Raw genomic sequence first — 22009 nt, forward strand, 5'->3', positions numbered from 1 at the left:
AAAAACTCTGGTGTCAATGAAGTTGTATTCCCAGATGAATTTTCATGGCAGCTTCACAACTAGCTTGTGCTCAGAGTCAGTTTCTTCAGACACAGGTGGGTCTCGACAAAATACCTTGGGAATAGTCACAGGGGCAAGACTAGTGATTGCCCATCCAGGCTGACATACACTGCCTGGATTGCTTAAGGTAACACTAACTACTGAAATAGATAAACCTGAAAACCTCTGTGGCTTCTCATCATAAAAGTTAGCTTCTGTTAGCATAATAAAAGTTAAAATCGCAATGTGAGTGTTCTGGCAGAGCAGACCTCCTATGACCCAATTCCCCTAGTAGTCCAGAGCCCTGTGTTCCTTCCACCCTGAGGCTCGGCATCTTCCTCAGTTGCTTTGCCTTTTTGCATCAGGGTACAAGAGAGGAAAGAACCCAAGATTCCCGCAGAGCCGGATCCACGTCACTTCTGCTCACCTTCAGGTTGCTCCCACTCAGTCACGTGGCCCCGGCTGACTGCACAGAAGACTGGGCAGCGTAGTCTAGCTTTGTGCCCAGGAGGAAAGGGAGAGGGTTTGGTGAACAGCTGGCCAGCCCCTGGCATGTGCCCTTTTCTGCAGTAAACCGGAGGGTTTGTCTTGTACTCTCTCGAATTGGTAATGACAGACTTATAGGGCAGGGATATCTGATGGATTTTTATAAAACTTTGTATGTTTTCTAGAAGGAACAAGTATACTAAAATTCTTTTTTCTCAAGGGGTTAAAATGTTAGCATCGTGGCACTATCAGAATGAATCTTAATTCTGATTTAAGCAGAGGCTTTTAAAATGCAGGATGGAAATGGCTTTCACAAACCTGAGAAATCCCCTGGGCATAAATGCAGCATTCTGTGCTTCACAATGATACTGCAGAGTGTCTTCCTGTAAAGTGTCTGCTTAAACGCTTTAGAATTAAAAATTCGTTCCCTCCTCTATACGTGGAGAGGTAAAACAAGGGCAGAGGGATGTTTTCAGCTGAAGTCTGAAATGAGGTGAAGAATAGATGAGGCAGAGGTACCAGGAGGTTATTCTAGGTGACAGAAGCTGCAAAGCACAAGATTTTGGGTGCCAAGAGTGGTAAGACCGTGTGGAAAGGCATCGAGGCAGTCAGAGCTAAGGAAACTGGTGGAGGCTGAAGGGTGAAAGTGAGAGACAGAGATGGCGTAGGCTTCAAGACTTCATTTGCAGCCAGAGTGGACATATGGAAATTCCCTTCTGCCTTCCCATCCTCCAATAGCTTATACATTGGTCCCACAATGTCCCAAACATGTGTTATGTTGATCTCAAATATGCTTGAGAGTGATTATTTTCTACTCATCAGAGGCCAAAATAGAATGAAGAATGCTTAGTTCATAATATGACTTTTTAGGTGATTTTGAAACATGAGAATTTGATTCTATGATAAAAATTTCATTAGGAAATTATAAAAATGACGGAACACAGAGGTATCTGGAAATAGAACAAAAATGCATGAGACAGTATTGCTTCCAAAAAAACATTACCGAGTGTCTGCTAAGCCCTGGAGAGGCATTGATGAACAATCTATATTACATTCTCATAGAGTTTAGAGAGAACATCAGAGACCAACCAAATCGTTAGATAAGGGATTAATTAAATTTTTTTCTTAATGACTCTGAGGGAGAAGTCAGAGTGCTGTAAGAGTGTGGAACTGGAGGGCACAAGTTCAGCTAAGGGCGGGGTATCCAGAAAACAGTTTTTCCAAGAAAGTGACATGTAAGCTGAGACCTTGGAGGATGACAAGGAGCTGTTGGTGAAGGCAGTAGGAGCAGTGGAATGACACCGAGATGGGGACAACCACATTTTCGAGGGCCACTGCACTGCTGATGGCATGATGTTGGTAGCAATTTCTCTTACCTTAAAAAAATTAGAAACTCAGAAGCAAATGGGACTGCAGGTAAGGGATTGGTTACAGCTCAGGTGAACAAAGACTGAGAAAACGGGAAGAATTAGAGGGAATCAAGATGATAGTGAATAAGAAACAGGGCAGGAGAGTTGGCAACCGTAAAGAAAACTTTATTAGAACAAAGTTCTAGTTACTGTAGGTATTTTTCTAGGTAGAGTTCTTTTCGTGTTCTTTTACTACCATCTCCTGCCCCAACACTTTTAGTGAATTTTCTAATTTTTAAAAAAGCTATACTTATTTTGATATTAAATTAAAACATATACACACTTTTAAAAATATTTGGGAAATCATTATTGCAGCTGACTCTTGCTGTTAAGCTGGGTGTTACATTAGTTTGCTGTGAGCCTCAAATGAGATATTTGTGAAATTCAATTAAAATTTACTGATACATTTGTCTCCTTTATTAAAACAATTTGTGTTCCTACCCCTCAATTATGCTGGATCTCATGTAATGATGGGATTATGGTCCAAAGAAAACAACTGTATTTCTGTGCATGCTGATTATCTCTTTAGTTCTGGGAATAAAACCTGACTGGTTTGCCTAATCGTGGAAGTAATTTGGGGACATGGAAAAAGCTGATGCCAGGACTTTTCCATTCTTCCTCCCCTAACCTGTTAAAGGTGTGAATCAACAGGTGTGTGGTCAGGTCTTCTTAGTAAAATAGTGTGGGGGATGTCTCCTTTTTCTTAGGATGCTGTATGTGTTCTTATACTTTGTTTTGTCTAATTCTGAAATGGTCGGTGAAAAACACTGCGGTTTTTATGCTACATCTGGAAGATGTGTAGTCTTATTTCATGGGAAGGAGCAGAAGGATGGTGGGAGGGGTAACCTGGTTGTAATTACAGTGTGCATTTATTTGGAAAGATCAGCATATTAGTATGCAGTGGTCAGATTAATTAAACGCAGCTGGACTAATTCAATATATGTAGTTGGTTCCTGTAAAAGCTAAATATCTTTAAAACTCTTGAGGTTTGCTATAGGCCTCATGACGATACATACATTTTGAATATCTCTTCCTCTACTATGAATTCTAAAGTAGTTGAAAAATGATCCTTTTAAAAACTGGGCCTCTCTCTCCCTTCCCCCCAAAACCTTATCCACTTATCAACAAAATAAATTCTAGCACCTTTCTTTAGGAAGATTCATGTGTTTTTTTTTTAACTAATATATTTTGCGAAGCATAATTTTTAGGAAGTTGTTTATAATTTTGCACTTCTCCACCTCACGTAGTGTGAGGTATCCATGGAAACTGTCTAGCCTGTATTCAGCGCCCTGGACGGCCTTCCCACACAGGTCAAGACACACACGGTCCCAGATACTGGTTCAATTTATTGTGCCTTAAACATTAGGCAGTTTTCACAAGAAATTGGCTCCTAATTGACATATACAAATTCATATTTAATTAGCAGTTTGAGCTGCTCTACATTTACTAACAGATGTAACATTCAAAACATGTACCATTATAATACATCTGTTGCACAGATGCACTTAACTGCAGGAACTTTGTGGCAAATAGCAGTAATGCCTCAGCTGCTTAGCCAAAATGTTGACAGAACTGACATTTGTTTAAAATAAATCCTTAAGAAATCATTGAAATAGTGAATTTCTTTAACCGGTCTAATGGATTTATTTTATATTTTTACCAGTCTAATGGATCTGTTTTATGTTTTTATATCAGCTTTATTGAAATAGCCACACACAATAAAACTCACCCTAAAAGTGTATAGTTCAGTGGTTTCAGTATAGTCACAGATTTGCAAACAACACCTACTGTCTAATTTTAGAACATTTTCATTACCCCAGAAAGAAACCCCATACCCTTCAGCAGCCACTCCCCATTCTAACACCCTCAACTCCGGCAGCCACTAATCTATTTTCTGTCTAAATTTTGTCTAGATTTGCCTCTTTTAGACATTTCATAGAAATTCAATAACAAAATATGTGGTCTTTTATTACTGCCTTCTTTCACTGAGCATGTTTTCATGGTTTATCCATGTTGTAACATATATGGGTTCTTCATTTCCTTTTTATTGCCAAATAATATTCCATTATATGGCTGTACCACATTTTGTTTATCCATTTATCATTTGATGGAAATTTGGGTTGTTCCTACTTTTCAGCTATTGTGAGTAATGCTGCTTTGAACATTCGTGTACAGGTGTGTGTGTGTGTGTGGACACGCTTTTATTTCTCATGTGCCTGTCTCTATGAGTGGAATCCCTGGGTCATTTGATAACTCTATATTCAATTTTAGTAACTGCAAAACAGTTTTCCAAAGTGTTGTATTATTTTATATTACGATCAGCAATGTATAAGTTTCCCGGTTTTTCCACATCCATAGACGTGTTTATTGTCTGTTTTTAATTTTAGCCATCCTAGTGGGTGTGAAGTGGTATCAAGAGGTAATTTTTTTTAAGAAGATCAATTTAATGCTCTCCATGCTTCATAAATTAGTTAAATGCATGTCTCTCTTATTTATTTACTTTTCCATTACTCTTGATTTGTAGCTAAATATACCTCTTGTCTCAATCAATGTTGTCATTTTCTTTACTAATTTTAATGCAGGCCCAACTCAGAAAGAGCTTATGACTTCAAAACTTAAGATGCTGATGAATTTAGGTATCATATAGAAGGTGCAACAAAGAAAAAGAGAAAACACTAAAAACATAGTTTGATGATAAGATTAAATCTTCAAATTTTGGTATAATTTCATCTTGCTTTATATGAACTGAAAAACGAGTATGAAAGTAATATCACACACTGCACAGCGTAATTGTGTTACAACGCCAGATTAAAAGACATTCTTATTTTTTCATTCAATATAATACATCTCATCAGTTCTAATATGGCATCAATTCTATCACTAAAAATAAAAGAAAAATGCTGCCAATAAAGCTATGACACACAATCGATTTTAGTGTGACCTAAAATCAGAAATATTAAAATGTCTGCGTTAGAATGATTGAAATATAATAGAAAAGGAGTTGTGCTTATTCACTTGTTTCGTTTATTGTTGTTGTTTGTGTTTTTGGAGGCAACCCATTCATCTATGCTTACCAGGGAAGAAAGCAAGATTTTCAATACCTCAAAGATTTGATAAATACCTTTTACAAATATGCATTAATATTCAGGAGTATAAAAATATTACAGACCCACTCACACATACGCAGTAAAGAAGACAGAGATAGTCACTGACTTATACTGTCCTGCTTTGGGAGTGTGAGATCAGCGGCCTATAGTTCACTGACATGACCCTTTCCTTTCTCCTCCTCAATTTGTGAATTAAAAATACCTGGTGTATCTCAAACCAAGTTTATTGACTCCTGTAACATTTTTTGTTCAGCCTGAGAATGTTTTGCCTTGTTTATTTCAGAAGCTGACTTCAACAGGTGATTGGTAAGCCCGTGAAAATCCATGTATGCTGTGCCAATGCCTAGTACCACAGCACGACCCAGCAGCTAGGCTCCCATATCAGCAAATGTTCTTTGCATGTTATTAAAAATAAAGTGTGAATTTCTTAGTGCCTGGATTCCGGTTACAGTTTTAGATATATAAAGTAGTGAAATATCTGCTGTGGTGTATGCCACAGGAAATCAAAATGATTTTCAAAATAATGTTTAAAGGCTGTATAAACCTAGCCAAAGACTTTCTGAAAAAGCCTCTGTCTCAGGTAGGCATTTGGCACTTTGTCCTTTAATCATCTCAGACATTTTTACGTTTGTTTGAATGGGTACTGCGTTTTTCTCTCTTTCTTTTTTTTTAAATTAGTTTCAGGTGGATACCTTGTTTTCTTTTGGTAATAATTATATTGGTGCTTTGAAATGTTGATGACTATTTAAAGAATTTTTGGTTTCCACTACTTGTAAATCACGGTCTCATAGTTTTTTACTGTGAAATTCTTTGAAAATTATGGTTGTCATGTAGAACACAATTAGGAGCTCATGACTGCCGATAATTGCTTATATTAGAGTAGGCGAAATATATGGTCTCATGGACAGTTTGATTCAAGAAAGGATCAAAGTTAGAACTACATAACTTTTTAATGTTATAACAACAAACACTAAAGAAAGAAAATTATTTTCATTTCATGATGGAAAATGGAAAAAATAGAATGATGTTTACTTATTTATTACAAATTATGACACACCCATTTTTAAAGAGAATAGTGACTTTTTACCTTTTTTACATGACATATACACATAATTTAGAGATTATGTTGCTAAGTCAGATCCTTGCATGATTCAAGGTGGTTTCTGTGTTTTTCAGTAAAATATGAAAATTCTATTTCAATAGATACATTATAACAAGAGAAGAATTTGGACTGGAATTTGGGGTATTACTGTTTTCTGTTATATTAGGCCATATCTGCAATTATTAGTTAACATTTTACCGTCCAGTCTTTCACACTGAGTGTTGGAATTGTTCACCTTTATTTTTAAGTGTTCTAACATTTTCCCTGTTGGATTCCAACACAACTTCCTTCTTTCAGCCATAGAAGCATAGTTAATGAGCTTGTGTACTAAAAATATTTTATGTGCAAGTAACATTGAATATATTTCAAACATTTGCCAATGTTATAAGACATGATACACAACATTTATCACAGTCCTTAAATAGATGGCACTCAGCACCAAATTTTGTTGGTAAATGAAGTGATCACTCATTCAAAATCATTGATTCATACATTCATTCAAAAATACTTATTGAATACTTAATGTGCCAGGTTTTGCACTAGTTGTTGGGAGTCCATGGTCAGCCAAAAAGGGAAAAAAAGGGCACAGTCCCTGTTTTCATGGTACTTATAATCTAGTAGGGGAGATAGAAATCATTCAAAGGTTGATATGAATACATGTAAAACTAAAACACATGGTGAAGTATGTGGTGTTATGAGAGGATTGAGTAAGAACTGGCTGGGTAAAGTTAGAGAGGATGACTCTTCTATGGTTGAGCTGAGATCTATAGGCTGAGTAGACATTAACTAAGCAACACTGGGAGTCCTGGGTGCGGGTGGGGTGTGGAGGGGCAGAGGAGTAGGGTGGGCAGGGGAGTGGGAACTGAAAACCTGGCTGGCAAAAGAGATTATCTGCTAATGTCTCGAAGCAGAAGGGAGCATGATGAGACAGTGAAAGTCTTGTGTGGCAGGAGGAAGATGTAGATTGATTCACAGAACAATGATGACAGTGGTCCAAGATTTCTAGGTGTCAGATCATAAATTCTCACCTAAGCCATGCTATGCATTTTGCTCAGTATTCAAAGAGAGGCGGAAAGCAACATGTACATCACATGTAGGAAGCAGCCATAATTGTGTTTAATATTCCTTGAGTATTTTCTTTTAACATAATGTTGAATTTATATGAAAGAATATGTACATTTTAAATTAGAAAACATAATAACATAATAACGACCAATGACCCCCTACCCCCACCTCCAGCCATCTGAAGAATGAGAACGTTACCAACAGCTTGTAGCTGCCTGTGTGCCCTGGCTGCCCCTCACAGAGACAGCTAGTAGGTTGCATTTTTCATACCGTGCTGCATGTCTTCTAGGAATTGTTTTGTTGTTTTTCCCCTGTCAACTTGATGTGTCTGAGATTCATCAAGGTTGTGGTGTTTTGCTCTGAGACTCTGGTTTATTCACGTTTACCACTGTATAGTATTCCACTCCGGGAATCTACTTCCATTTATTGATCCATTTTTCTGTAAGCGGCTATTTGTTTTGATTCCAGGTTGGGTTTGTTTTGTTTTGTTTTTGCTTTTTGCTTGTTGTTTTGCCGTCAAGGCTAACATGAATGTCTAGGGTGTAGTACTGTGTGGCTCCTGGGGCACGTGTTTTGGAATTGCTGGGTGAGAGCGTATGTTTTCCAGAGCGGTAGTACCAATATTCATTCCCACAGTCGATCCACATACTCGCCAACAACTGGTTTTGTAAGACTTAAGTTTTGCCAGTCTAGTGGGTTTGAAATGGTGTCTTATTATAGTCTTAATTTGTATTTCCCTAATTGCTATTAAAGGTGAGCTTTTTTTTCATGTTTTTTGGCCATAGGTGCTTCTAATGTGAAATACCTGTTTAGTTTTTTTTTTCCACTTTTCTACCAGATTATTCTTTCTCGCTGATTTGTAATCATTCTTTATGTATTTATATAGTTTGAATTCTAGTCCTCTGTTGTTTCACAACGCTCTGAATATACAACCCTCTGAGCGGAGAATGAATTAGAAGGGCACCAAGTGAATACGAGGAAACCATTTAGGGTGTATAGTGTTTCCTAATGAGCAATCGCTGTTTGATAATCTTATAAATATATTTAATATAGTTTTATATTCCTTACCTGTTAAATATTAGGAAGGAAATTGCTTTGTCCTGGCAGAACTTGGAATATTGGTCGCCCTACTAACAATACTTTAAGAAAAGTTGGGTCTAAATTGGCTTCTGAAGAATTCTGCTTTGTGTATCCACTAGGGGTGGTTGAGACCTATGCACGTGTAGGTGTTATTTTTATGAAACCATAACATATTGATCAAGTTGGCCTCAAAGTAACCTACAAAATGAATGCTGCTTTTCATTTGCCTTCTCTCAAAAACTTGTGGAAGGTTGGAGCTGGATAATTTTGTCAGCAGTTAAAGCTATGGCTGTCTTCATGGCAGTGGGCATCGTAATATCCTGTATGTGCCATCAGTTGTGCAAGTCTTATTTTCTTTTAAACATTAAACAAAATATCACAATAACTGTTTACCTAGCATTTATTGTGGGCTAAGAACATAAAGCTTTTCATGTATAATTTCTAATCTTTAAACTAGTCCTGCAGTATGAGTATTATTATACACCGATGGGGAAACTAAGTCTCAGGGTAATTAAGTAAAATTCTTGAGATCAAGAAGCCAGTGGCAAAACCCAGGTCCAAACCAATTACATTGGTCTCTGAAACATTGTCATTTCCACCAAGTACACTGCTTTCCAATGTTGGGAGCTTTCATAAATTGCATGTATTATGTGTTCAATTGTATGTAGCTATTATCTCATTTAAATCTCAATACCTTCCTTTGATGTTATACTATGTAGACCTCCTCTTCATTCCATAGATTCAAATAATATTGCTCTTCTACCTGAGGAACTTCTAAATATATTCTGAATTTATTAAAATTTGGGTTTATACTTCTTTTGTCAAAATATTTACGTTGATAAGTAACCCAAGTGCTAGTTTTCTCCTTCCCTTTTAAGGACAATTTCATTCTAGTATTTTTGGAGACAGGGAGGATCTCTCTCTCTCTCTCTCTCTCTCTCTCTCTCTCTCTCATAGGTCTTCTATCATATTAATTGCAGATCAGTAGATCATAGCTTGGAGCTCATAGACGGCACTGAAAATATAAGACACTCCATAGAAACAGGAAGGTGAATATGGGCTGCAGAGGAGTGCTGGTCTACCTCTTTATGTGTTGTTTCTTAACTCCTGTTACACCACCCTGCAAAGTCGGACCTACCTATGTATCAATCTTTACTAAATTGATTTGGAATTATAACAGGAATTATAGCACTTGAAGATCTGAAACAGCAAGCTAAATATGACTTTTACCATTGTCCAGGATCAAAACTTTCCCATTGTATTTAATATTATTCAGATCAAGGTCAGTTCTCTCATTTATTCCCATCTTCTCTCACTCCTTCTTTATCCTCTTGTGTTTCCTGGGACCTCCCATGAGCTGAACCTATTATTGAGATATATACCTCACCATACCACCCCTCAGCGACATAGTCTTTGCAGAAGCTTTGAAATTACCACATGAAATTCCATTTTCCTAGCCTTGGGTATGAGTGCACATGCTTGCATTGGCAGCATATTGATTTTATTTTTTTTCAGTAACAAATAGTACTCTAGTAGGTTTCTGTACTGTATACCAGCAGATTATGGGCTTAACTTTAGTGGTGGTGTGCACTGCCATTTGAGTGTAATTTTATGAGATAGTGATTTATGATGTGTGAGTCTAGTAGCTTTGCTTCAATATGCAAATGGTATCTTAGGCTTGCCTGTGCGCCTCTTGCTTATTTACTCTTCTCTCAACTCTTTGTGTTCTGGAGATCAGATGAAGATGGCTTACTCAGAAAACTAAACAATTACAAGCAGAAACATCCATTCTCAAGTACTATCAGTAAGGGGTTGCATAAATTCTCAACCTCTGAATTTAAGCAAGGTCATATATAAAAATGGCTGAAGTTGAATATGATATCACTCACTATGCTTCTTGGAAATAAATACTGAGAGGCTTTTATTATACCACAAAGAAATAGTTCCCTTTCCTCTTCGCTATTTATGGGGCACATACTCATCCCCTAATAAGGCCTTCTCAGAAACCCTGTTTGTCTAGAGTCTGGGATATTTGATAAACCTGAATTGATGACCAAAATCACTCTTAGCTCCAGCATGATCATCAAATGCTTAAATATCATCATTTACTGTTTAAATGTTTAAATTTTACAAATGGAATCAAGTGGTCTGGTGAGGATTATTTATATTGAAAAAAGTGCCATATGTCTCCCCATATTTGAAAATTATTTTAGCATATGCTGCAAATTGCTTTTTANGTCAAGGGAGTAAAAATTTCCTTGCAAGAAGGGAGAAATAAAGTCCATTCTAAAAAATAACTGTCATGTCAGAGTTACCTTGATTTTACTCTATCTTTTAGTTCACCTGGGTTTCTATTTTTCAAACCCCTTGACACTGGGTGCTGCATTTGTGTTACATGTAGCTCCACAAATTCCAACTCACAAGTTTCTGATTTTCAAGTTCTCTAAAATGAGTTAAGTCAAAGTCATAGCACAGGAGCCCCTAACCTTCAAAATACTGACATTTATCTCTCAGGATGTTTTATAAACTTTCCCCAAGTAAGATCCTTCTATAAATTACTCAAGTTTGAGGAATCTGCTGGACGTTTCCTCAGCCACCAGAATTGGCAGGATGTCCTCAAAATATCAGGAGGTGCCTATATTCCCTGTCTGCTGCCGCCCAGATCATGCAGCAGCATCGCTTGTCACTATTTTAGCATTAAGTAGCAGCTAGATTAAAATGCTACATCAATACCGATAAAGATTACTTACAAACCTCAGGCATAAAGGGCACGCTCCTTTCATAAATGGGAATATTCTCTTTGCCAGGATTAATTAGATCTGAAAATTCTAAATTTAAGAAACTCTTTTCTTGAAGGGCACATTAAAATTTATTGACTGCAGAAATATTTAGCTTAACCAGTGTTGCTTGAAAGTCTACAAAAACAATTCACACAGTGTATCTGTGTTCTGTGTGCAAAGTCATTTCATCAATACTAATCAATTAATTGTTAGACTGCAAATCTTAATCTTTGACTTACCTTTGACTTAATCTCAAAGTTAAATCTTAATTATATTTTAAAGGTCAAAAGACTAAGGTGATTCTGGTATTTTTATGTCATAGGATTTCTAGTGCTTTTATGTTAAATAGAAGTTATTCTATAAACATTTTGTTTTCTAGACGTGTATTGCTACTCATGAATCCAATGGGATTGATATCATCATTGCTTTGATTCTAAATGACATAAACCCTCTTGGTAAATACCGAATGGACCTGGTGCTCCAACTAAAGGTAGAGTAAATCCACTATTCGGGGGGAAAAGTGACATTGTCTGTATAAAACTCCCTTCTAGAGTTGACTCTAAATCTTCAAGTAGCTCCTGTAAAAACCAAGATATTACCATATTATGAATGAATGAATTGACAGAAAAGATTAGTGAAAGCACAACATGCACTAAATTCCTAATAAAATGTCAAATAAACTTTGAGGTAATGTTCAGTTGGAAGACACTTTATTGGAAGTTCTTGTGGGTAGCTGCTTTGTTTCACTACTTCTCTTCTGTTTTTATTTTATATTTTTCATTATATAGAGGAGCAGAAGATGTTGAACATTCACTATACCATATTTTAATAATTCATCTTGAGCATAGAATTCTATCAAGTCAAAATTAATTGCACTATGTAAAAGGAAGGCTGCATTTTAATTTTATGGCTTTCTTCTTTCTAAAAGTTGAGTTTTTTTACATTAAAATCTTGTTTTTTCCCCAAATACCATAAGCCATTTTCACACTCCCTTTGAGAAGTTACTTTAACTTAAGCCATGCACGTACTTCCCAGCAGTTCCATTTATCAGAATTTAGGGACAAAATGACATTTAAAAAAATGTCTTCAATTTTTTGTTCAAATGGAAATAGACCAATTAATATACACAAGAACCTTTATAAACCCCAAATACAAAAGCATGATATTCAATTGAGGTGAATTATTAAAGACCACATTATTGTGTTTAGTGTTAAACAGGTAAAAAAATAAATCATTATTGTTAAATACAATTTTTCTGTTAAGACAGGTCTATCCAATATCATGGCAAATATAATTAAGTTTAACTTTGTATAGGTAAATTTATGATCAAGAAGAATGATATTTTTATAGTTCTGTTTCTAAATATGGATTTAGATAGACACAGAATGTATATACGTCCTATTTATGTGAAGATTGTGCTAATGGCTCTTAATAAGCTCGTTTCTTTTAATAGAAGAGATGAGTTCGTGTTTTTTCACTGTGTTCATTCACAATATGTATAAGCTTTGGGCCCTTCTATTCATAGATTAGAGCAAAGGTATTCCTCATGCAGATTGAATTTGTGTCTTTCTCCTCATTTGCATCATGCTTCAGTTAGGGAAGCCAACCTAAGCCTGTATGACAGATAGCTTAATTTGAGTTACTAGAAATATTTTTATTTCATCCTAAGTTCATCTTTGACCATAATTCATAAAGAAAAAAACATATAGGAGCCTTAGCCTTTGGCTTTTCAAATCCTTCACTAGTCTAAAAACTATACCTTTAAATCTCATTTTTAATTGATGTAGCTTAACTGGTGAAAGTACTAAATGATTCATCAATTTAAAACAAAGTATTGCATACAGATTATTTACAAATCCAGGCCTATGTAAAATAACCAAATGATGAGGTATGACTTAAGAGAAAATGATAGTATTAGCTATTCAAATTGAAAATGCTTTTTTGAAAAGGGGTCATTTAAAATATCACTTACGTTACTAAGCACAATTTATGTATAACTTTTCAAAATATGTTAGATAAATCTAGGTATGTATAAAATACCAAACGAATGGATTTGACTTGAAATATTTAAAGTATAGTTTTCTATCTAAACTCTCAGTGAGGCAGGTCTTGTACATAATGGCCGGTATGACAAGATGTTTATAAGACAGAATTATATGTATTGGCAAATTTTAGAGCATTTCCCTGGGTAGGGTGCCTTTAATTATAAATTCTCTGTAACATTATACAGATATCATATTAAAAATGTTAAGGTTTTATTTTATATCATTCACCCTAAATTTATTTGCTTAATAATCATGTATAATTTTAAGTATACTTAATCCTATATACTCATTAACTATACAATTTTATGAAGTTTTTCATATGTCTTGTCCTTTGCTTTTTAATTTACATTTCATAACCAGTCTGTGACTATGAAATGCTGAATTTGCAAATCGGTATTTTTTTTTGTTGTTTTCTTTTGTTTTTAGGACTCTAACTTCCTTTCAAAGGAAACCCTCTATTAACACTGACACACGCATTTGATTTCTCAGTGTATATAGACTCTTGTACTTTCAAATTGATTCAAATTTCAGTAGGTCATTTACAAGTTCTTTTTCTTCTAACATAGTATAAAAAAGAAGCTAGGTTAGAAAAAAAAAAGGCCATAATGCCAATAGCATTCTGAAATTGGATGTATTTTTAAGCTATTATGTATTGGGCCTGCTGAGTGAGGTTCATTAGAGAATATTGCTATTGTTGCCAAGGTTTTAGCTTTGAATTCTATGGGGTCAGCTCAGATGGCTCTAAGGATTTAAGCTCTTCTCTAATCCTGGAACCTTATTTTTTAGGTGTGTTGTTTGTACGTGATGCTACATTATACAGATGGATTATAGGATTGGTACAAATCTTTAAAATTGTTAAGTGGCAAATGGATTTTAGGATTGGTATAAATCTGTAAAATTGTTAAATGGAACAGGAAAAAATAATGCCACCTCCCCTACAAAATATTAACATCTGTTCAGGATGGGTCAGTAACATTGGTTTGTCATCGTCATCATCATCATCATCATCATCATCATCGTTACTAATATTAGTCATTTAAAGATCATCTTTAGATTGTACTTTTAAAAGAAAAAAATAGTTGTATAAAATTTGGTATTATAGCTACTCAGTAAAATTAATTTATACAACTTTGACAAAATTTGTGTGGTGCATATCTACATACACCCAACAGCTGATTCAATTTAAGCTTTCATCCTATAAGATGTTCATTTTGAGTCACTAATAAGCATCCTAAAGCCATTTGATTCTACTTCTTTTATGCTCCTATCAAAGATTGTATGTGGAGGTTGAGATTTTTATCTAAATGAATATTACAAAAACACTGTAGATTTGTCTTCCGGGTAATTTTTATCATTTTGCAATTTGCCACATTTCTAGGATAGTGCTGTTGAAAACAGCGTAAAGAAACATCTTTCCAAATGTTGAGGATTTTGTGCTTTGTGTAGCAAGACTTTCTGTAACTCTGTGGTACCTATTTTGGATAATAAATTGACTATATTAGAAACATTTTTGATATCTATAGTTGAAAACATTTGAGACAATATATTTATAAACCAAATTAGAAAACATCAAAGGCAACGTGAACTATTTTCATTCTCCATTAAACAAAAATAGAAAATATTCTTCTACAACCCAGATGGTAAACGTGTGTATAGTGAGACTAGTAAACCCATTATCAATAAATTTATGTTTTACTTNGGCTGAGTGGCTCAGTTGGTTAAGAGCTCACTCAAGAGTTTGAGCTCTGAGCAACAGCGGTTCGAGTCCCGGCCTGAGCTGAGCAGCTGCTGAGCTGCCAACAGGTGGCAGGATGGCTCAGCTTAAAAAAAAAAAGTATTAATTTAAATAAAAAATAAAAGTTTCCATTTTTGCTTACCCTTTCACCAGGTTTACTCCCCCCCCCAAAATTACTTTTAACTGTTGTTTTTCCTTCCAGAAACCTTTATGTGTATATAAGCATATTGATCTGTAAGCATGTATACCTTTCTGAAAAGCACATTATATAGTGTTCCTCAACTTACTTTTTTTCAGTTAGTAATACATTTTATTGCTAAATTACTACTACTATTTTATGTTTATATCAGTACGTATTGATGTACCTCATTTTCATAGCTTCACAATATTCCAGTGTTTGGATGTACTATTTATTACACCAGTCACATTGTGATGGGTACGGTATGGTTTCCAGTTCTTTGCTATTACAAACAGTGTGCAATGAATCTCTTTGTGGAGATACACACACACACCCACACACCAGCTTTTGAAAAGTGGAATTGTATGTTAACTGAAAATTGTTATAGGCACTTCCAAGTTTCCCTCCAAAATGGTTGTATCATTTAATGATTGAATCCACACAGTTTATAAGGGATCATTTACTTGAAAACATGGTTGTTTTTTTCCCTAATGAACTTCTCTCTAGTTTCCTTTTTCTTTCTCCTTTTCCTACTACCATTATTTTGCCCTCTCTTTACAGTTTTACGGTAATGACATTGAGAAATATTTAAGAACTATACTGATAAATATAGTTGCTTGAGGAAAGCATCTAAGAGGCTTCTTTTTCTTCTTGAACCTGGGAGAAATTTAAAATATGAACACTTTCTTATAAAGAACAATTCCATTTGACATTGCCATGGGGACCTTTTTGAGTAAGCAACACACACACACACACACACACACACATACACACACACACACACAACTGAAAACAATTAGCACAATGATTTTTTTAACCCTTAGGTTATATTTTCTTTTGCCTTCAGAACTTCTTGAGGAATCAAAACAACAAAACAAATTACAACCTTGTCTGTGAGACCCTTCAGTTTTTGGACTGCATTTGTGGAAGTACAACAGGTGGCCTGGGCCTGTTGGGTCTCTACATCAATGAGAAGAACGTAGTGCTGGTCAACCAGACTCTGGAAAGCTTGACTGAGTATTGCCAGGGCCCGTGCCATGAAAATCAGGTAACCGTGAAAGCAGTTCTTCAGAACTATTCATGAATAATTAGCAAACAGATCAAATTGGTGAACAAGTCAACCTTTGTGTACAATTAAAACATTTCTTGGGGCCGGCTGAGTGGCTCAGTTGGTTAGGAGCTTGCTCAAGAGTTTGAGCTCTGAGCAACAGCGGTTCGAGTCCAGCCCGAGCTGAGCAGCCACTGAGCTGCCAACAGGTAGCAGGATGGCTCAGCTAAAAAAAACCCAAAAAAACAAAACAAAACAAAACAAAAAAACATTTCTTCTTGTTTTGCCAGGTATTTTTACTTTCCTAACAAAACATATAATGACTGAATTAGAGACTAGCAAATGCTATGCCATATTTTATTTATTCTCATTGTGAAAGAAAATTTCCATGAAGATGTTCCAGATAAAAATCAGACTTATTAGAAAGAGTAAAATATGTTTTTTCATTATTGCTCAGTTTTCATCTTTAGTGAATCTTTCTAGGATTTGTGGAATAAACTCCCTTTGGTTTCTTTGGACCCGCTACAGTTTCTTTGTACCCACTATATATTAACTCCTTTATAGTCACAGGAAACTTATGAAATTTATGAAATGGGTATTATTGTTTCCATTTTGCTGATACATAGGTTCTGACTCAGAGATTAAGTGACGTTCCAGTGTCTCAAAGTGACAAATGGTAAATTGTAGAGCCATTCTTAAAACGTAGGACTTTTGATTGAGTCTAAATGGAGTGCTCACTGACTGTATTACATTTTTGAGTGCAAAGTTTCAACTCTCTCTTCCAGAATGTTTGCCTCTGATTCTTTTCTTGGGTATCAAAGACACATTGTGGCATTAGAAAACAGGCCACTTGAGCTAGTAAAGGGAGGGAAGCCACCCTGGAGTTTATTTGTTGACTGTTCACCTCCACTCAAGTGTTATGCGGCTGCCATCAAAAGTTTGGGTCCACCCTGGAAGAAAAATTTCAAATCACAAACATTTCTGGATATAAATTTTAAAGAAGCCGTTGAGAGCAAGCATCAGTACTTAACATAGAAGAGAAATATGAAAAAGAAACCTGCTTTTCTATTGCAAATTACGTGGTCTATACATACACATATATAGTATATATGTATACATACATATGTGCATAAACATATGCATACACACACACACAAACTAAAAACACAACAATTACTGACATAAATAATTTGTTATGGAGATACTTTTACCCCTCAGTAATGTGCNAGGGGTTTTGGTTGTTGTTCCTTTTTGTTCTGTCTCTAGTGCAAGCAAAGGGCCTGGCACATAGTAGACACTCAATAAATATGTGTTTAATCAGTACATGATTTTATAATAACATAAAAACCAAACAACTCTTTGCATTCTACTTTTTACAGTGCCTTATAAATTTTTATAAGAAATAGTCAGTAAGGATGAATTAAATACCATATGAAAATATGTTGGATTTTAGTGAAAATACTAAGCAAATACAGGCTATTATTGGTATACATTAAATAGTACAGGTGAGTGGCAAAAGCTTTCAGTTTATTATTTATGCAATAATGGGCAGTACATTAAATGTGTACTTTGATTCATAATGCTTATGTTGGTTTCAAGCATAAAAACGCTGTTTTTCTCCCCTTGGGTATTGATACCTTAAAATATGTTTTCTTGCAGTATTCTTTCTACCAACAATTGCATGAACAAAAAAAGTCAGAAAAATTCTTCAAAGTTCTATATGACCGAATGAAGGCTGCTCAGAAAGAGATAAGATCAACAGTGACAGTGAATACTGTAGACCTGGGTAACAAAAAAAGGGATGATGACAATGAATTGATGACATCCGGTCCACGAATAAGAGGTAAAGAAATATTTGAGTTTTGGGGAGAGTAGAGTGAGAGAAAAGATGTTAATACAGTGTTTAGATCTCACTTATTTTTGTCATTTCACATCATAGTCTACTTATCCCAACTGTGGCTCTGAGTAAGGACTTCCATCCTTAAATTATGGTGCTAGGGTTGACCCTGAAACAGCTCTGAGGGCCCAAACTCAAGGCATTATTAGTGCAAAGCAACTACAGCAGGTTCTTGAATATCATTGTTTCATTCAATGTAGGTCATCTCATTATAACATTAATGAAATGCCGTAGGAACTTAACGTTTATTTATATCATTTAGCTTGTGGTAAAATTGGTTTTGTTTTGTATATTTCACTTAAAGTCACAGAAACTATCAACGGCATTAAGTGGGGGCTTACTGTAGTGACATGAAAATGTTTGATTGTGAAATGCATGGTATAGAACAACTGTCCCCAACCTTTGAGTGTTGATGAAACTTAAAATTTAAGAACAGAAATTGCACCATACTCTAATGAAAGACTCTTGGTTTTCGGGATAACGAAGTCATCAATGTGGTAAAGACAAATCATAAAAAATTTTATATTTTGAAGTTTGCCATATTTCCCCACCTTGTATTCATGAGCTCTCATATTTTAGATTTATCAGAAAGATATAAACCCTTCTAAAATCAGCAAAACAGTAAGAATTTTTTTTTAATGTCCCACTGCAAATAAAATTTTTTTAGTTGCTACCTAAAATTCTTTTTGGAGAATTTATTGTACTTCTTGTCAGATGATTTTTAATTCAGTTGTTAAAGAACTTGGAATACCCGGTTGTCTTTTTTTTAATTAGCAAAAAGAAATTAATTCAGAAATATAAGCACACTGCTTTATTTTCAGTGAGAGATTCATCATTACATTTAAAAGAGGGAATGAAAGGGCAATTAACAGAAGCGTCTTCAGCAACATCCAAAGCATACTGTGTATACAGAAGAGAAATGGATCCAGAAGTCGACATTATGTGTACAGGATCAGACGCAGGAAACGCCGAGGAAAAGTCTGCAGAGGAGGTAACGATGAGCCCTGCAATTGCCATCATGCAGCCGATACTGAGATTTCTTCAGTTGCTGTGTGAGAATCACAACCGGGAATTACAGGTATTTGTTCTATTTTGTGTGAAAGCTGAGAAAACAGCCTATGATTTTAAGTAGTTAAGCTCACGTAAAAAACTAACCAGTAGTTTAGGAGAGAGTTTGGGAGGAATAATCAATAAAACCAGTAATGCTTTTCTGAAATGGGAAGAAAGTTTTGTACCTAAGTGACGAACAATGAAAGGAAAATTCCTTTATGCATGAAAAAGTCAGGCTCACACAGTTTCATTTTTTGTGTCCTCGACTTACACCGTTTTAAGCTCAGTGAGCACCGTTTAATCCCAGTACTCCGGTACCTGTTGAGTAAGGTCGCATTTGCCTCACCTGTACCATTCACGATTTTATAGGTTTCAGGGGATGTCATCATTTATAACCCAATTCATATTTCTTGAGTGAAGGTACTGAGTATATTTATGCCTTTGTTAGAAATAGAGTTACTGTAGGAGAGGATTGTTTTACAACGGTGGCAGTTGATACCCTTGCAAATGAATACAGTCCTGCTCTTACATCTTCTTTGGTACGTTTCCCTTTGCCAAATAGATAAACTTAGCAGTAGCTAGGAATTTTGGCTTTTTTGTGCGTGCATTATTTGTACACACTGCTTGCATCATCGTGGCAAAACCACATGAAAGGTGAAATAATTTCTAAGAGCACATGTTTAATATTAGAGGGACAGCAGAGTTTGAAGCTATTTTCTCTAGTAAGGGTCTAGCGTAGAGATGTCCTGCATTGGTAAGAGATGATAGATTTATGTAAATTGAATTAAATATCCTCCAAGGGGATAAGCTTGGGAATGAATAAATGGTAGAAGTCATGACTCTTGTGGAGAGGGCTGCGACAGAGCTGTCAGCAAGCAAAAGCCAGAAGCGTACCTCCCAGAAGGAGGACNTTGCATTTAAAGTAATTATTGATAAGGATGTGCTTATTGCATTTTATTTATTATTTTCTGGTTTTTATAGTTCTTCCCTGTTGCTGTCTTCTTCTATTGTTGGTTTTTTTTTGTTTTGTTTTTAGCTGAGGCATCCTGCCACCTGTTGGCAGCTCAGTGGCAGCTCAGCTTAGGTCGGGCTTCGAACCACTATTGGTCAGAGATTGCACTCTTGAGCGAGCTCTTAACCAACTGAGCCACTTCTCTTGTTTTCTTTCTTTGTGGTTTAATGACTTTCTCTAGTGGTATGCCTATTCCTTTCTCTTTTTCTTTTGTGTATTTTCTATAGGTTTTTGCTTTGTGATTACCGGGAGGCTTACATATAACAACTTATATTTGTAAGAGTCTATTCTAAGTTGGTAACAACTTAAGTTTGATCCCATTGTAAAGCTCAACATTTTTACTCACCCACCCCCACATTTTGTTTTTGATGTCACATTTTACATATTATTATCTTGTGTATCCCTTGAGTAATTATTGTAATCAAAGTTATTTTTATACTACTACTTGAGTTTCTTAACCTTCTTACTAGCTTTATAAGTGATTAATTCACTATCTTTACTATATATTTACTTTTACAGTGAAATTCTAAAAGATAGTAACAAAAGAAGCTGCTGTTGTTTTGTAATAGAGTTGGTTCATTGAGAAGATTTCTAGGTCTCTTATAGAATAGCAAAATACATATATAGAACAGAAAAATATAAGGGCAGATAGGTTATAGCTAGAAAGACGAAAAAGAATTTTATGTATTGAGGAACTGAAAGGTAAGATGAAGGACAAGTTGAAGGAAGTAGAACACTTAGAATTAGGATGTGGAAAAGGTATAGTTTTAGAGAAAGAAATCTGGTGACAGTAATTGAGTCAAACTAGAAAAGGAATGATGAGATTGAATGTGAGTAAAAAGGAAAAAATTACAGGCTGAGCATTAAAATCATATTGGCTACTATAATGAATATAGCATGTGTACATGGGCAAGGAGTTACTTCAAAAGCTATAGCATTGTAGAAGGAAAACAGCAAAGAAGAGAAAGGAAGAGTGAGTGGTAATAAGTGTTAGAAGAAGGAAGTTGGGGAATATGGCCACCCATATTCTCTTGACTGAAAGCTAGCCTTGCTCTGTCTAGAGATGCTGTCCCCTGTACATGAATGAGCAGCTTTGTGAACAGGACCTGATCATATAGCTTTTAAGTGAGAAACGAGCAACTCGACCAGCTAAGTTAGCTCTGAAACCAGTAGAGTGGTAGATATTTGAGCCATATTACCCCATGTCCATGAAGAAGATGTTTAGAAATGCAATATCATATTACCAGTATAATATGAGTAACAATAAAAAGGTCAAGAAAATACTTATGTTAGGTCAGCTCAGTTTTAAGCAGGTTAAATGTAAGAATAGAGTATACAAATTTTAAAAACAGGCTAAGGTGGATGTTGAGAAGAACAGAGAATGAGGATAAAGAATGGAAGTGCTAGTCATAGATCAAATGATAATGATATAAAATATGAAAGAAGTTAAAACCAGAGGCAGCATAAATGTCAATGATTTTGATAGATTTGACTTTATGAAAGTGCTTGGAGAGAACAGATTAAATTCAAAGATGGTGGAATTCTCAGGATTTCAGAGGTAGTAAAGAAGTAACAAAGGGTTAGGAACAACATACTGAAATGAAGACATAAAACAATGGATGTGAAAATGACTTAATATATAGAGGTTTCTTAATTTTTCAAAACCAAAATGTTGGAAAAAAAGTAGTTTGCAGAGCCAGGATGGTACAATAGAGAAGTACATAAATAAAGCCAGACTTCAGGAAGAGAATGTCAGACTGAGTAAGGGGGAGGAGATTCTGAATTGCTGAATTCTTTAAGCCTTGTGATTAAGCTGTAAGAGAGTAACTATNAAAAGAAAAGTTTATTTTAGTTTGTGTATTGAAATATATGAGGAAGATGTGTAAAAAAAATGTTTGTACCCCTCAAAAATTATATTTATACTTCTTTCTGAACAATAACAATAAAATCAATATCCTTTTTATATACAATAAAAT

At 35.3% G+C, this 22009-nt stretch overlaps 1 protein-coding gene across 1 annotated transcript in view; it reads left to right on the forward strand.

Annotated features, from left to right (window-relative positions):
- The window catches only part of LOC109372316 (inositol 1,4,5-trisphosphate receptor type 2), a gene marked incomplete at its 5' end in the record, with an annotated part of 324316 nt that overhangs the window by 151725 nt on the left and 150582 nt on the right, over window positions 1-22009 (forward strand). The window contains 4 exons of the mRNA XM_019625391.1: window positions 11448-11558; window positions 15874-16074; window positions 17734-17917; window positions 18793-19049. Of these exons, the coding sequence (XP_019480936.1) occupies window positions 11448-11558; window positions 15874-16074; window positions 17734-17917; window positions 18793-19049 (753 nt within the window). The remainder of the gene's footprint in view (window positions 1-11447; window positions 11559-15873; window positions 16075-17733; window positions 17918-18792; window positions 19050-22009) is intronic.

Source organism: Hipposideros armiger, unplaced genomic scaffold (genome assembly GCF_001890085.2).
Source record: "Hipposideros armiger isolate ML-2016 unplaced genomic scaffold, ASM189008v1 scaffold_624, whole genome shotgun sequence".
Classification (NCBI taxonomy): domain Eukaryota; kingdom Metazoa; phylum Chordata; class Mammalia; order Chiroptera; family Hipposideridae; genus Hipposideros; species Hipposideros armiger.